This window comes from Harpia harpyja, chromosome 20, assembly GCF_026419915.1.
Source record: "Harpia harpyja isolate bHarHar1 chromosome 20, bHarHar1 primary haplotype, whole genome shotgun sequence".
Classification (NCBI taxonomy): domain Eukaryota; kingdom Metazoa; phylum Chordata; class Aves; order Accipitriformes; family Accipitridae; genus Harpia; species Harpia harpyja.
In genome coordinates this window covers 1,442,972-1,458,484 of record NC_068959.1, presented here as the reverse complement: position 1 = coordinate 1,458,484, position 15,513 = coordinate 1,442,972, and the positions used below count along the sequence as shown (strand labels likewise).

At 44.6% G+C, this 15,513-nt stretch overlaps 1 protein-coding gene across 4 annotated transcripts in view; it reads right to left on the bottom strand.

Annotated features, from left to right (window-relative positions):
• Positions 1–12,444, bottom strand: part of NR3C1 (nuclear receptor subfamily 3 group C member 1) — a 73,790-nt gene extending 61,346 nt beyond the window's left edge. Inside the window, exons 1-3 of one of the 4 annotated variants that reach the window (XM_052816281.1) lie at positions 12,141–12,444; positions 11,139–11,326; positions 8,558–9,746 (exon numbers count right to left, since the gene is read on the bottom strand). In XM_052816281.1, the coding sequence (XP_052672241.1) occupies positions 8,558–9,732 (1,175 nt within the window). In that variant the 5' untranslated portion in view covers positions 9,733–9,746; positions 11,139–11,326; positions 12,141–12,444. Of the gene's footprint in view, positions 1–8,557; positions 9,747–10,271; positions 10,630–10,867; positions 11,096–11,138; positions 11,327–12,140 lie in introns of those variants that run through there. The other 3 variants (XM_052816280.1, XM_052816283.1, XM_052816282.1) reach the window with 3 other exon arrangements.
• Between the last annotated feature and the right edge of the window lie 3,069 nt (positions 12,445–15,513).

The window sequence follows — 15,513 nt, the reverse complement described above, 5'->3', positions numbered from 1 at the left end:
CGCAGCCAGAAGCCCACCACAACACATCTTTTAGATAAGGACAATTACAGGACTTTTCCCAGTTTTCTTGAGAGGCTGATAATCAAAGCATCAGATCTCAGATCCTCCAAAATAAAACTAAAATGAACAAGAAAGAAAACCAAGCCACAAAGCTATAAAATCATTTCCATTATTTGCTTATTTGAATAAACTACATACTTCATCAATACTCAATTATTTGCTTTTACCTTACAATACAGCAAGTTTCCCAGATAGTATTTTGAGGCAAATTATTCATTTGTGACCTGATTTCTTTTTTAAAAGAAAACCAGCATCCTGAGCAGTACTTCCTTACTTAAAACTTAGTTACACAAATGAAAGCAACCAGAAATATGAAGTATCTGAATAAAGCAACAGAAGAGTAAAGTCTGTCCTGCTGCTCAGACGTTTCATATTAAATCTTGTGTGACCATGATGCATAAATACGATCATGATCTCCAGCTGTTTTCTGACACACAGTAACTGTACAAACCTATTACAAATAGTATGAAGAATGTATTACTGTAAAATCTAATATGAAACTCAGTTTGTTAACTAAATTACAGTAGCAGTGAACTGAATTCAAGAAAGACATTATTATTATTTTGAAAATCCTTCCCCAACAGCAGTTTTGCCTTTGTGACCTCAGGATAGTTGAGATCTTTGATTAAAAAGTGGAAGTTGCATATAATGTTGCATCTCCACAACAAAATATTAGCAGCTTGTGGGATATGAATTTTCAAATTGCATCAGAATTGTAATTTTCTAGGAGGACTTAACATGGACTGAGAGCTCCATAGGTACATATGGAATATGGAACTTTAATTATAACCAATTGATACAGACTATATTAAGAATGCAGTTGGCTGGCACAGAAATATACTTTACAAGAATATGTCAAGATGGCTTCTGAAGAGCAAGATTTCCTCCAGAAATCCACACAATTGTAGTGATTATTGATTTAAGGAACCATTATTCTAAAACTCTACATGATATCCTGGATAAGTAACACTGTGTCCTGGAATCTAAACTTAAGTCTCACATAACAGCAGCAAGAAAAACTGACATCATCTACATTACAAAATTGAACTCCAGGTGCTAGCCAGCATTACCTCTCCCTGAGCTCGTGATGCTGCAGTTACACCTCACCACTGCTGCCAAAACGCACCTCTGGGACACGTGAAACAGCCATGTGATAAATCCACTGGTGCGGGCCACAAAACTAGATGGGATGTGCTTTTGCCACAGTACACATAGTTATTATATTTCAAGCAATACAGTGCATAGCTTGCACGCAGGAAGACATTGTTTCAGCCAGGAAAATAATTCTAGCAGAAAACGTCACAGTGGAGATTAGCGTAAGCTGAGTCAGGTAAGGACGTAGGAGGCATATGCACAACATTACACCTTCTTTGTAGTGAAGATGAGGTAAGAAGAAAAACCTCCAGGAGAGACAAAGTAATTGCACTAAATTGTTTTCCCAGCCCGACACACTGCTTCTGGAAGCACAATTACTCACCCCTCCAGTAACTACCATAATTCAAGATGCTGGACTTGTTATGCACGGGGGACAACCCGCACCTTCCTGTACTCCTGCAAAAAGGCAGCAAGAGTTGCACGTCCACAGTCTTTCAGTTTCCTTTTAATTAAGTCTACGATACTTAAGTGCTCCAACACGCAGATAGAGTACACTCTGTGCAGGTTACTGTACTTCTGCTTAGATTCCTTTGCAGGTGACCAGCAAAGCGATAGTCACAATTTCTCTCACCCTCAGATATGGACAAAGTTAACTGTAATTTTTGCGTTTCATTTTTTTCTGACAGATAATTGAAACTAGTTGATGTGAAGTCAGTGCCAAGACAATGAGCTGAAATAATTTTTTTTTCTTTTTTTGCGTGTCATCTATTCCAGCTGTATTGGTTCACTTCTGTCCCATGGGGATGAGGCCATCCACTGACAGTATATGCCTAGTATTTCCAGAACCCAGCATTGAGACCAGGATTAACTCCTGGTCTACAAGTGTCTTGGTTATTTAAGCAAAGGCTGTATTTTAAATGGGTATCATACTACAGTGAATCAGTCAGAAAACTGCTGTAATGAGAACGTGAATAATCTGTACTTGCAACAATGCAATACATTAATACTTCAGTAAATAAGATTAAAATTTGTGTATACTGCCAGACTCTGGGAGACAAAGACTATAAAACCAAAGAGAGCTTAATATAACAAGCTCCCTGCGTCTGTTGTGCAGTGTACTGTACAGTTAAATATTCTTCCCAGAAACTACCTTGTTGCACACACACTTGTTTCTGTGTTTCTAAGCAGTTAGAAGTTGATCATTTTATGAATACATTTTAAAATTCATTTCTGTACACCAGAGGTGGCATGCTTTCAGTTATTTCAATAACACAAACCCAAGATAATTGTAACTACAGCTCTACAAAGCTTTTCCCATTGCTTATAACTTGGATTGAAAACAGGGTTTTATTGGTACGTTACTTATGTCAAGAATAATGACATTGGAACCACTTGCAGCATACATACATTATACTACACCAGCACATCGGTGGTAGGGTATTGGCTTAGGCAGTCTTCACCTACCCCAGAAAATGAATGGAGATATAACTGTGTCTTGCAATATTCTACATGCAAGGGTTTTGTGAGGAGAAAAGTTACTACCGAGAAACATATGTTTATTTCTCCCAGGCAAATTTCTGAGTGCTGAGTACTTGCTCTCCTCTTGTAAAGCTTGTGGAGAAGACACTGATTGTAACATCCAAGGGTGTGGGAACGAGTGTTTCTCAGGCCAGTGGTAAAGAGATTTAAACAAAATGTCCTAAGAAAAAGGCTCCAAATGACATTTTGCACTGAAGTGCCAACACTGGATCCCTCATTTGCTCCAAAAAGAAGCACTCTGAAGAGACCACAGTAGCTGCAGACTACTAAAAAACCCAAACCAAACAACAAAAAAAACCCCAAAACCAAAACAAAAACCACACAACTATTAGCTTCTTTTTATGACCAGCTTACAATAGGTAAGAGGATAACGAGTTAAAAGTTTTCTTTCTTGATTGAATATTGTACCTCAATAAAAAAGAAAATATAAAGGAGCATGGCTGAAGTTTTTGCAACCACTATATCAGAGGAGTCAAAGTCGTCAGTACAGCATCCGTTCCACTGAACCACATCTTACGAATGAGGCAGTGAAGAGTTATGAAAGTAGCCTTACTTGAGCCCAAAGACACTCTCGTAGGAGCACTGCCTTTCCCATCACACTGCAGACTAACTGCAGAGTTTTGATGCTAGAACAACAGTATCTGCCTTGGAAACAATTAAGTTAAGCATATGCACTGGTAAACAGTACTCAGGGACAGAGACACTGAAACTGGCATGGAAATAAGAGAAACAACATATGTAATTTTGGAAAGTGTAACAAACCAACAGTCCAACTTTGGTATAAGCATTACATTCAAGGCAACAGTGCCAGGTTCTTCCTCTATGATTTTCACTACTTGAAGTCAGGCAACATTCAAAAAAAAATAATAAAAAAAAACTCGAGGAAGCCCCCTAAAGCCCACCTGCTAGGTGGGGGCTATAAAAGGGGACCTAGGAAGAAAGGAAGACTTGGTAACCTTTCAAAACGTAGAAATAATCCAGTTTACAGTTACATGTATGTACAGAGTAGCTAGCCACTCGTTCATTACCAGAATGAGCGGTAACAGTCGAAGTAAGAAGTGACATTTGCATTCCCAAGACAATTAACCTTCACTGTGTAAAAGTAATCTTTAACACAGTAAATATATGATGGAGGAGTTGTGTAACACATGTATTTCACATTTATGAGAAGATTCCTGAGTAGAGCTGGTTCAACTATAGTTTTGCTTTCACTGCCAGCAGAAGAGTACAGGGGGTTCAACCATTATTTAAAATGGATTAAAAAACTGCAATGGGCAACAAAAATCAACTTGTGTTTTATAAGCTAGAGCTAGGCTTAAAATAGAGATCATTGTAGGGGGAAATAAATCAGCAGAAATTAACAATTTGGGTTGGACTTACAAAAACCTCCTCAGCTATCAGCTAGCTGAATTGATCGGCTAAAATCTGAAAAAGTGGATTACATCTCACGTGGATTATATCTTACATGACCTATCATTTATCTAGCTACCCTTTCATAGTGCCTTATAGCGCATTCTGCAGGACATTCCCGATTCATCCCTTTCTGCCAAAACAATTAGATTTTTTGTTGTGCATTTCCAAGACTCAAAACCCAAGTACAGTATTACATTAAGCTGACAAATCACAACATAGACTACTGAAACCCTGAGCACTCCCTCCAAATAACAAGTCTGTTTTTTATATCAAAATAGAATTATGAAAAAAGACATATTTCCATATGTACCACACATTATATACTGCTGAGTCAGACAACATTTAAAGTACTATATCCAACCATGCCAAGCCACTGGCCTTGGCCAAAAGCCAAGCTGAAACAATGCGGTAAGACAAACGGACAACTGACCTTTACCATTTCTAGCAAAAGATCACTTCTCCCCCCCCCTTCCTTCTAGTAAACGTCCGTGTCCAAGAAGAACCCCAGCTAAAGAGTGACGGTAGAAAGGCACTTCTCCTGGAAGCAAGGCTTTGGACTGCGACCGACCAGCAAAACTTTTTTCCCCCTTCCAGATTCTCCTCCTCTTTTATGGCTTCTCTCAGCTCTTGCCCTTTCTTAAACTTCCTTAATGATCCTTATCCCCCACAAGCTTAAGTACTAGGAATGATTTCAAATGTAATAAGAGAAGCCATAACACTGCCAGTGGGGCCCAGTTTTTGTAAATTCTGGCTGTAGGCTCAGAGAAAAAGCACACAGAAACCCCTGCGTCGCTGTGTTGTTTCTCATCGTCCTTCACTCCCCCCAAAACAAGCCACATCTCCAGGAAGTCAGAGGAATAAAAAAGTTGAGCAATGGATTTAATGTATATACCACGCAAGAGTCCTACGAGCATGCGTTGCTAAAATAATTTCCTCGAAACTTAACAGTTTTCACTGGTGCTTGTGTAATAAATCACAAATAATATCCCATCAGACACCATCAAACCCTCTAATTCTTCAGTGAAGCATTTACCAAATGCTTTCAGCCTGTTTTACTCCTCTTCCAGATGCTGTCTCACTTCTACTGAAGAAAATCTAAGGCAAATTGTCTCAGCCTACTTTTTTCCTCCCTCATATTCTATCCACCTTCTCCTTAGTTCACTCCACTGCAATCAGTCAGCAGCTTGCTTGCTCAGATGGGAGACCTCACCAAAGCAACCCCAGAATGAAGCTGTCCTGCCCTCTTTGGAGTTTTGCTCCTGCTCAAGAAGATTTTGAGTGTTAGCTGCTGAAACACCGAGCTGCAGCTCCAAGCTTTGCACATCAGCACAAGCACTGGCAGACTCTTCTACAACCCTGAGATACAGACAGCAATTTAACGACTATTGCAGATTCATTCATATCTAACAAATTTCTGAAGTTCGTATTTTGCTTGTTATCTTCAGAATATCTCCTACTGTTCATAGGAAAATTGATTAGTTTTCTCAGTCCTGATTATCACTTGTCTCATTAAAGACAGCACACTGTGCTGTCCTTAGAAGCAAAATCACTCAAAAATTACATGACATCAATTCAAGACTGTGTGTCTATAAAGAGACATTACATGCTTTCCATTAAAACAGTCAGATTAAATACTACCTGAACACCAGGACAGAACTGCAGCTTTTCTTTGCATATGTTTAGTATAGAATTATTTTCTGAATAGTCTAATAATTCTACCAACACCAAGAAACATTTCCTATTGGAAACTGAAGTTTAGCAATTCTGAATTCTCAAAATCCCAGCCTTCATCTCACACAATTAGGACCAAAAAAAAAAAAAAAAAAAAAAAAAGAGCACAGGAACCTGGCAAGATAGTCCTTCCTCTGTTTCTAAAACAAATGCCAATTTTGTTAAGTCTTCTGTAAGTTAAACAAACAAATCCACAATGCATCACCTTAAACTAACCCAGTTTAGACCAAATATTACTGACAACGTTCAGGAAGAAAGAGAATTCCTGCTTCAAACCAAGGGTTCATTAGTATCTCAAACATTTTAAAAAGAAGATGGAGTTGCCTCTATTTTATGGGGGGTGGGGAAGAAAACCCAAACAATGTTGTTTTTAGAATTGGACTTCGTAGTTTTAGTGTGTAAAAATCCTTGGGAAGTAAGAACAGCTTCCATGAAGGCTAGAAATAATGAATTTTTATGCAAAACTCAACTAGGAGCCACCCCAAAATTCTTTACACATTCCTTAAATTAAGAAAAAAAAACCCTCAATTATCTTAAGGCAAAAGAAAGCAATAAAATGCAAGACAACCTTGCAGGAAGCAAGAACGTAAACACTTGCAGCACAACGTTGTTAATACTATCTGGGGGTGGAGGCTGACTTTTGCCTGCGATGCTGAGGATGCTCCCTCACCTACAACAGGAGCTCCGCCGAGGGCTTCTGCCAGCTCTCCCCAGCACGCCTGCCTATTGCTGCCTGCTCAGCTCCAACACACACACACTCCTTAAATTTGCTTCATAAAAGCAATGATAACATTTAGCACTGCTGTCCTTTTTACTCTAGGATCAGATGTATTCTGTACACATTAGTAGCTTGAGTGGGTTTTTCATCACAACATTATCAGAAACATAATATATAAAATCAGTGTTTATGAAATTCCCCAAAAGCTGGGCAAAGATCTACGTGTAAACCATTCAACTATGAATGCGCTTGGTTCTACCTAAATAGTTCTGTAAAATAGTAACAATGCATGACCTTTACAGAAGTATTCTCAAAAGCAACATTTCCATTATCTACAAGGAGTCTGTTAAGTAAACAGTCACTGAAATTCACCTCCAACTGAGAAACAGTTCTTCTTGCTTTGATACAGATTTTATGATGATTGCCATTAAAGATATAGCAAGAGCAAAATAAAAAAAAAACAAACCACCAAAAACCCCCCATGAAACAAACTAACATGGAAGTTGGACTGATTATGCAAAAGGTTAGCACAAAGGATTTCTACTCTGTCAAAATAAACGATAAGGCACATTCAATATTTACGTATCAAAGTGGAATTTATCCACAAATTCCAATTTTCCTTTCTAGATTCCTTACGTTACAAATTGCTTTAAACACTTCAAAGAAAAAAACCCCACATCTTCACTACAAAAATCAAAAACTATGAAAGAAATCTAGAATGAAAGAAAGTTAAAAGTTGTCTTCCTGAAACAAAGAAGAAATCCTCACACACCTCATTCTAACTGTGGCAAATGGAGCAAATAACATGCGGGGAGAGCCCCGGGACTGGCAGCTAACGCTCTGGGGATCAATTGTCAGCGGGGAAATAAAAAAAGAAAGTTAAAACAGATACTTCATTAAAAGCCTACAATCACTGGTTTTACATATATGGACTTGAAGAACCATTTTCTAACTAAGGCTCCACAGAAACACAGCAAAAATCTCTTCCTCCATTGAGACCAAACACTGTGCTTGTGCAAGTATATGTTAAACAAAGAACAGCTAAGGAAAATATACAACTAGGTGTTCATACTGAAACCAGAACCCATCCCCAGCTGTGAGAGATGTACACAGCTACCCATTGAGAAAGCTGCCACCACTGCACTTACTCCTGAAGGGCAGAGGAAACATGTTTTACTTGAGTATCTGCACCATCAAATTACTTGTAGGAAACGCTACTACAAAGTCACTTCAGATACGTACTAACCAGCTCCCCTAAAATACCCTGCTTTCAAAAAACCACCTATAAGCAAGACCTCCTGCAGTTCTATTTAAGAGCTAAATTCCAGGTACGTTTAAATCTTACTGCAAATATTCTTATCTCTTTATATCCAGTTATTAAACAAACTGCTGAGTATTTCCTACTCTGAATCCCCTTGTCCATGTAAGGTAAATGCAATACCAAGCAAAGCTAAAACTCTAGTTCAGCTTAAATGTAATTCTAGAAATTTACCCAGCAACCAAGTTATTTTTGTGCATAACATTTAAGTAAAACTAGGAAGAAAAAAACCCCCACAGTGATTGATCCTCTAACCCTTGAGAATGAAGTAGCTGTTGTATATGCTTAAATACTTCCTTCTATACTGCCTTCCTTCTATACTGCCTTGTGTGCGGATCCTTCTACCACGTACTCAATTTTCCCTCTAGGTTGTATCTTAGAATTTTTATTGTTATCCATTTATTTCTTTTTTAAAGCATGCCAGCTCCCCTCCTCTTTTCTTCCCTTTAATACCAATAGTTGAGTACTTGGTTAAAGCTACTATCGTACTATGGAATAAATATACACCAGTGATGTCTGATCAGGCACCCATACGTAACAAATGAAAAAGGGATGACTGACTTCAAAATGAAAAAAAAAAAAACAAAAACAAAAAAACACCCAAACCCAAACAAACCAGCACGCATGCAGTTGTGCTAAACATACTTGTAGTATTTTAATAAACAGCAACAAAAACTAATTACCTTGAATAGCCATTAGAGAAAGCAGGTCTGCCAGAAAGGTTGAGCGTTCCCAAAGGAGCCAACGTCTCATCCCCTGATCCCTGGCACCTATTCCAATTTTCTGAACCGGCAGGAAGAGATGGAATGATATTAAAAATTGGTTTCTGATCCTGCTGCTGAGAGAGCGATGCAGTATTTAAATCATAGTGATACATTTGTCCCCCAGAGGTACTGACACCATGGATAGATATGGCAGAGACTTTAGTACCCAGCAGATTAGACCCAGAGAAGTTTGCCTGACAATAAATTGGGCCCATGTTTTCTTGCTTTATCCCAGGAGTACAGAGTTCAATGAAGTCTTCCTTCTCTGTTTTCACTTGAGGCATTGGCATTTTGGAACTGGGTAAAAGGTCACCACGGTCATTAATTTTAGGTTTAGTGTCAGATAAAATAGGAGGCTTGCAGTCTTCACCGAGATTTCCTTCCAGGAGAAATGAATCATCTGCAGATATAGGGGACAGCAAGCCGCCGTCATCTAGCAACGGGTCAAGCCTCCACGGGCTCCCATTGGGCTCTTTGCCAGGCGACACCGGCGGCAATTCTAAGTCCTGGAGAATATCCAGGGTGCTTTGGTCTTCAGAGAATAACTTCAAGTTGCCACCATTCGAGCCAACCTGGCTTTGGACTGCAGTTGCTGACTCTAAAGGGACATTGCGGCCAGCCATGCCTGGGAAATCCGGCTCCAGCGGCACCTCAGAAGATATTGCTCCCTTTGCGTCCTCAGCCAGGCTGGAGGACTTGTTCAAGCTTGCAATACTTTCTTCCAGGAGCCTGAAGTCTGTTTCTCCAGAAGAGATGCCGATTTGGCCCTGCTGTGAAAATCCAAGGTCATTTCCCATCACTTTTGCATCTGTTTCACCCATGTACAGTCCCATCGAGAGCGATACTGCCTTGGAAAGGTCTGGCTGAGGCACATTGTTTACTAATCCTTTTGAAAAGTCAGCCAAAGCAGGTTGCTGATTGGAATCTGACTGAGAAGACACAGGGAGAGGAGATGTAGACACAGGGGCTTGTACAGTAGCTCCACCCCTGAAGGGTGGATGAAAGTCCATCACAATCCCTCCTTTGGTACTGATGAGCGCATTTTTCCGTGTTTCGTCTTGATCCGACGAGTTAAGCAATTCTTTGGAATCCATTACTGTAACATTAGCTATAAAAAGATCAGAAGCATTCAAAGTTAGCATGGCAAGGATATTTTAACAACAGCTTAAAAAATAAAGCCTAAATCATTAGCCTGGTGAACCTGGTTTAGCTGCCCTGAGAATGAAAGCACAGCAAATCAAGCTACGAACTGACATGTGCCACATCCTTCTCAAACCCACTGGTTTTGTTTTTGTTTTTTTGTTTGTTTGTTTGGGTTTTTTTGGTTTGGGGTTTTTGGGGGGTTTTGTTTTTTTGTTTTTTTTTTTTTTTAATTTCTGACTGGTAACAAGAAAGTGTATTTTTTAAAGCTTTGCTAAACCTGGATGAAGGGGTAAGTATGCCTGCATGCAACTAAGAATGAGACTACAGCACAAGACACCTTTCTGAACACACTCTCTAGCTCTGTTACGCATCCTAGCAAGTAAGGAAGCATAAGAATTGTTAAAGTATCCAATTTACAAATTTTGGAAGGTAACTTTCCCTGGTATTTAATTACATCTTGAGCAGGGCAGGGGAGAAGGACATTGATCACCTTTCCTGAGTCAGTTCCCTCTCTCTCTGCAGGTTCGGATGCATCACCCACAACAGGTACCAAAGCCTCCCGAGCCAGCTCTCAAAGGTGGTACCTACCAGCCAGACAAAATCTAAGTGGCTTGTTATTGTCCAGGAGTTAGACAACCTCCTCGCCACAAAACAGAAAGTTTGCTATCTTTGCATAGGTTCAGCTTAAAATGCAACTCGTGAATCTCGAAATAAACTCAACACAATTCCTTAAATAGATCTCAAATTTATAAATAAGAGCTAACTAAAAATAAAGTAGTTTTTATTAGCTTCAAACACTTTAACAGCTCACAGCTATTCTCCAAACACATCTAACGCTGAAAACAAATCTCCTAAATGTAGTAAATACAAACAGATGAAACTTATTTTCAGCACAGAGCATAAATATTTAGAGAATAACGGTAAAATCTTAGGAGAGCTTTCTATACTGTTTGCCTACGGCCTAACACTAACAGCAAACAGCGATCACCTCACACTCCCCCCCCCAACCCGTAAGAGGAGGCAATGCCCAAGTTGAAGCCTGGCCACGGAATTATCCATTAAACCGAGCGACCCAAGAGTGCTCACAACAAGTTTACGGTCGTCTTAACTATAAACCCGCCGTCTCTGCCGCCCATTTTCTCCCGGCTGCTGATGAACGCTGCTGCTTTCTGTATGCCAAAGTTAAGACTGAGATCAACAAAAAGTCCCCACGTGTAAAAATTTTAAGGTGGCCCCAGCAAGCTTCAGCCTGGGTGAAAGCGTCCAGAGTGGGAGAATCTCAACGCGAAAACCCTTCTCGGTCCTTCGACACCATTGCGTACAGCCGTTCCCTGTGCCCGAGCAGAGGGTCCCTTACCCGCGCTCGCCGAGGCGCAGGGTCTCCAGGGTCATGCCCGGGGAGCCACGCTCCCGCCAGCCGCCTGCCAACCGGGACCACAGCACGCAGCGCCAAACGGGAATGGGGCAGCCCCCCCCGCGATCTCACGGATTGCAAATGGCACGGGAATATTGCTGGGCCGTTTAAGGAGGACACAGCAACAGCGACTGGAAAAAAAAAAATTGTAACTATCTACCTCCAGTTTCGCTGCTTTTTTTTTTTTTTTTTTTTACATGAAGGGGAGGAAAAAATGTCGTTATTACATTTGACAATTCCCCCCCCAAAATTTCCAAAAAAAGCAGCGGCCCATCCAGCGTAGGAAACGCGTCAAAATTCAGATGCAAGAGCCTGCCCAAAGGAGGAAAAAGCTGCGAATACTTAAAAACGGCCGGATTACAATAAATTCTCCTCCGCAAAGTATAGTTTTCAGAGAAATGTGTCGAGACCTGTTGAGCTGTCTCCCCGGCACACCCACTTCTGCAAAATAAGACCGGCCCATGGCTGCGAGGCTGCACTCCGGGCTCGGCTCCCCCTCCTCACCCCTCCAACCCCCCCCCGGCCGAGCGGACCCCGCGCCGCTTTCCCCCAAAACAACAACAGGCGAACAGCCCGGCCGGCCGAGGGGCGGACGAAGGGCAGGGGCGGGCAGGCTGACGGGCCGGCGGCGGACGGGGCCCCGCGGCTCGGGTGGGGGGGGAGTGGGGGTCCCTGCCTCCCCCGGCCGCGGACCCCGCCGCCACCCCGGGAGCCACACCTCGGGGGGGGGACGGGGGGGGACGCCGCGCAGCTCCGGGCACCGCCGTGCCCCCCTCCCGTCCCGTCCCGTCCCGGGATCCTTCCGGGGGCGGCTCGGTTCCCCCCCCCGAAGCGCTCAGGGCATTCCTGCGGGGCCACTGCCTCCCCCCCCGCGGAACTTGCCGGGGCGAAGTCCCGCAGAACGGCTCGGCCCCCTGCCCCCCGCGGGACCCCCACCTCCCTTACCTCGTCCAGGGGGGGGCGCTGGGGCTCCTTCAGCCGCCAACTGCCATCGCGCCCCGCGGCGGGGGGGGGACGGCAGCCGGCTGCAAGGGGCGAGGGAGCGGGCGGGAGGAAGTCAACAGCCGCCCCTCACGGGGGCCGCGGCGGCCAGCACCGCTCCCCCCCCCCCCGCCGCTGCTCCTCCTCCTCCTCCTCCTCCTTCTCCCGCCGACCCGAGACCCTGACCTAGTCCCGTCCCCGCCCGCTGCCGCCACCACCACTGCGGCGCCCTCTCCGTTAATTGGCGCTAATTGCCTCCGCGGACTTCGCCCCCCCTCCCCCCCCCCCCGCTCCTGCCTTCCCTCCGCCGGGCAGCGCCGCGCTCGGCGGTGCTCTGCCCCCGCCACAAAATGGAGGACGGCGGCGGCGGCCTCCTCCCTCCCCCTCCCTCCCTCCCTCCCTCCCTCCCTCCTCCCGCCTCCCCGACGTGGAGAGGGAGTGGAGACAGCCGGCACGGAGAGGGGCGGCAGCGGCAGCAGCGCGCCCGCTCCCGCCGCTCCGCGCCCCGCCACACGCCTCAGCCTCAGCCCGGCGCGGCGCGACACAGCGCAGCCCGCCGGTGCCGGCCGCCCCTCGTTCGGCTCCGCCGGGCAGCGCCCGCCGGGCTCAAGGGAGGGGGAACGGTGCAACCTGTTGGCTGAGGCGGGCAACTGCAGCCTGCGCGGAGGGGCCGCCCGTCGCTTCTCCTGTCAGGCGGCTCTCGCCTCCTCCCCGATGGCCGCGGCTGACAGTCGTCGTCGTGTCCCCCCCCCCACGCCCCCGGTGCCGTGGAGGGGGCGCGGGGAGCCGGCGGGCGGCAGCCCGGGGTGACCGCGCCGAGGAAGCCGCGAGGCCGCCCCGTTTCTTTCCTCTTTCACTTCCTCAACTTCCAACCGAAGCCGGGGGGCGGGGGGGAGCGCCCCGGGCGGCAGCTCTGAGGCGGCCGGGCCGCCCTCCCCCGGGCCTCGGCGGCTTCCCCGCGGCTCTCGCCCCCGGCCCGGGCAGCGGACACCTTCCACCCGTGCCGCGAGGGCTGCCCGGGCTGTCCCCGCCACGGGGGAGGGGACGAGCCCCCACGCGTGGGCCCCGCTCCCCTCCCGGGGCAGCCCGCTTCCCTCGTGGGCAGTGCCTCTCCGCGAAGCGAAGTTGCGGGGAGTTGGGGGGGGCTGCGCTGGAGAGAGGCAAAAAGTCATGGGAAAGCCACCGTGGAGCTGGACAGCTCTAGGGGCGGGTAGAAGCTGGGATGGAGGGCTTGGGGGCGAATCCGTGGAAAGAGAGAAACCCCCTCAAAATAGCTGAGGGAACGAGAAGAGGCACCGAGGGGGCAGGGAGAGAGAGAGACACGCGTTGGTCCCCTGGCAAGCGCTGGAAGTCTAGGTGTTTTCACTGAGAAACAGGACTAAACTCCACAAATTACGGTAGCATTTCACTGAGAAACTAACAGATTTGGGCATTTTTTAAATTAAAAAACCCAAGCAGGTCGTGCGCTGGTCTGAAGTTGGATTTAGACCACAGAGGCATCGAAGGGCTGATGGTGGGACATGGTGCCCGCTGCGGGGACAGCCCTGCTTCACCAGCCGCTCCTGTCCGACACATTTCTGGGCAAGAAAAGACCAGAAATTGTCAGTACGGAAGCAGACCAGAAGTTAAAAATATCAATAAAGTAAAACAGCAAAGTAGGAAATTCTGCTGCCCTGGAGAAGTGGGGAGAGAGCTGAGGGGGAAGAGGTTGCCCATTCAGTGTAGAACAAGCGATCCTCTTGGTTTTGGCTTTCCCTGGAACTGTCAGAAATTCAGGTGATGGGGGGAAGAGAAACGGCAAGCATCCGTTTATGAAGATATCCATCGTTCTGATTTGGGACAATTAAATGAGCTGGGAGATAACGACCAGATAATGCTGGCACTGGGACTGTGTTGACAAGCAGTTAGCATCTAGAAATGCTTATTATGGCACCCGATAAATTGCTTTACATAATATAGGTTACGTTAATGAAAGATGTTTTTGTCTCTCCAGCTGTTTAAATAGCGATTTGGGGATTCTTCTACAAGGAATGGCAAGGCCAAGTAAAAGCACAGATTTTAAAGCACGATTAATCTACCCTAATTTTTTTTAAGTTACAAGTTTTTTACATGTCCCATTCACTTAGAAGATGCTGATTTACTTTAAAAATGCAAAATAAATGCATGCAATGTTAGCTTAGTATTTGTTTGTTTCACGAATTATGAAAAATGGTTCTAAAAATTCTAGATATTCCACTGCAATGTCCCTTAATCTAGTGCATTTTTGAAAGATGTATTTAAAATAGCACTCAAAACTGTCTTCTGGTGCTTTTTGAGTGACGCAATGAATTTACAGCTAACAGGAAACGCTTATTCCCATACAAGGGAAATAGAATAGCAGAAGTCAGACTATTCACAAATACCATGAAATCTTTGTTACCAGGTACAGGAATGTTGCAGAGGTCCTCGGTATTAAATAAAGGCAAGAATGTCTCTCGAAGCATGAAATCCTAATGTGCTTCTGTGACTATACCTGGAAAATTTACTTCACTTTATTGCTCTGTGAATATTCTACCACAGGAACTGTCTTGCATTTGGAGACCTCTCCTACCACTGAAATTTGGTAAACCCAAATATAGGGTATGTATGGGAGGACATCAGCCTGCGGAGGAGAGCTGTAACACTGCTGGATGTTAGCTTCACTTAACTTTCTGTAGTTTGAGAGAACTTGTGTAACAAAGCTGTTTATTTCTAAGACATTTAGATGAGAACATCTGTTTATAAACACACACTCAGATGCTTAATTACAGCTGGATTTGCACGGTAATGGGTAGGACGTTCCTTCTCTAATGAATAATTCCATATCTTAATATCATCTTTTATCCAAAAGGACCCAATTTTAGATCGCTATACAGAATTTATTCACCAGCATCGGCCAGGGACACCGTACAACACTGCAAAAGAGTGAGCAGAGGACATCTTACAGGCTTTTCATGCCGGGAAGACTGAGGCAGGCCAGAGTGCAATATGTGCAGAAGTGGGATCTGGCCAGGGCAGAACGATTCACGTTCTTACTGTCCTGAAGGATGTTTTTCACTTGTTGCTAAGCACAGCAGCATTCATTGCAAGGTCGTTGTCGGTAAAACTCAGGATTTGTCGGTAAACTGTGTAGCACCGGCCATGTTCAAATACAAAGTTAGATTTGTTCATTGTCTTCAAGCTGCTACAATACACGTGAATGCTGCCTCTTAGATTTGTTCCCTTTTAAATGTTTGGTATTGAACTGAGCAGATGAAAAATCACAGATATTTTCTCCTTCTAGTATATAAAGCCAGGCAAAGAATATTACTGATTCTCA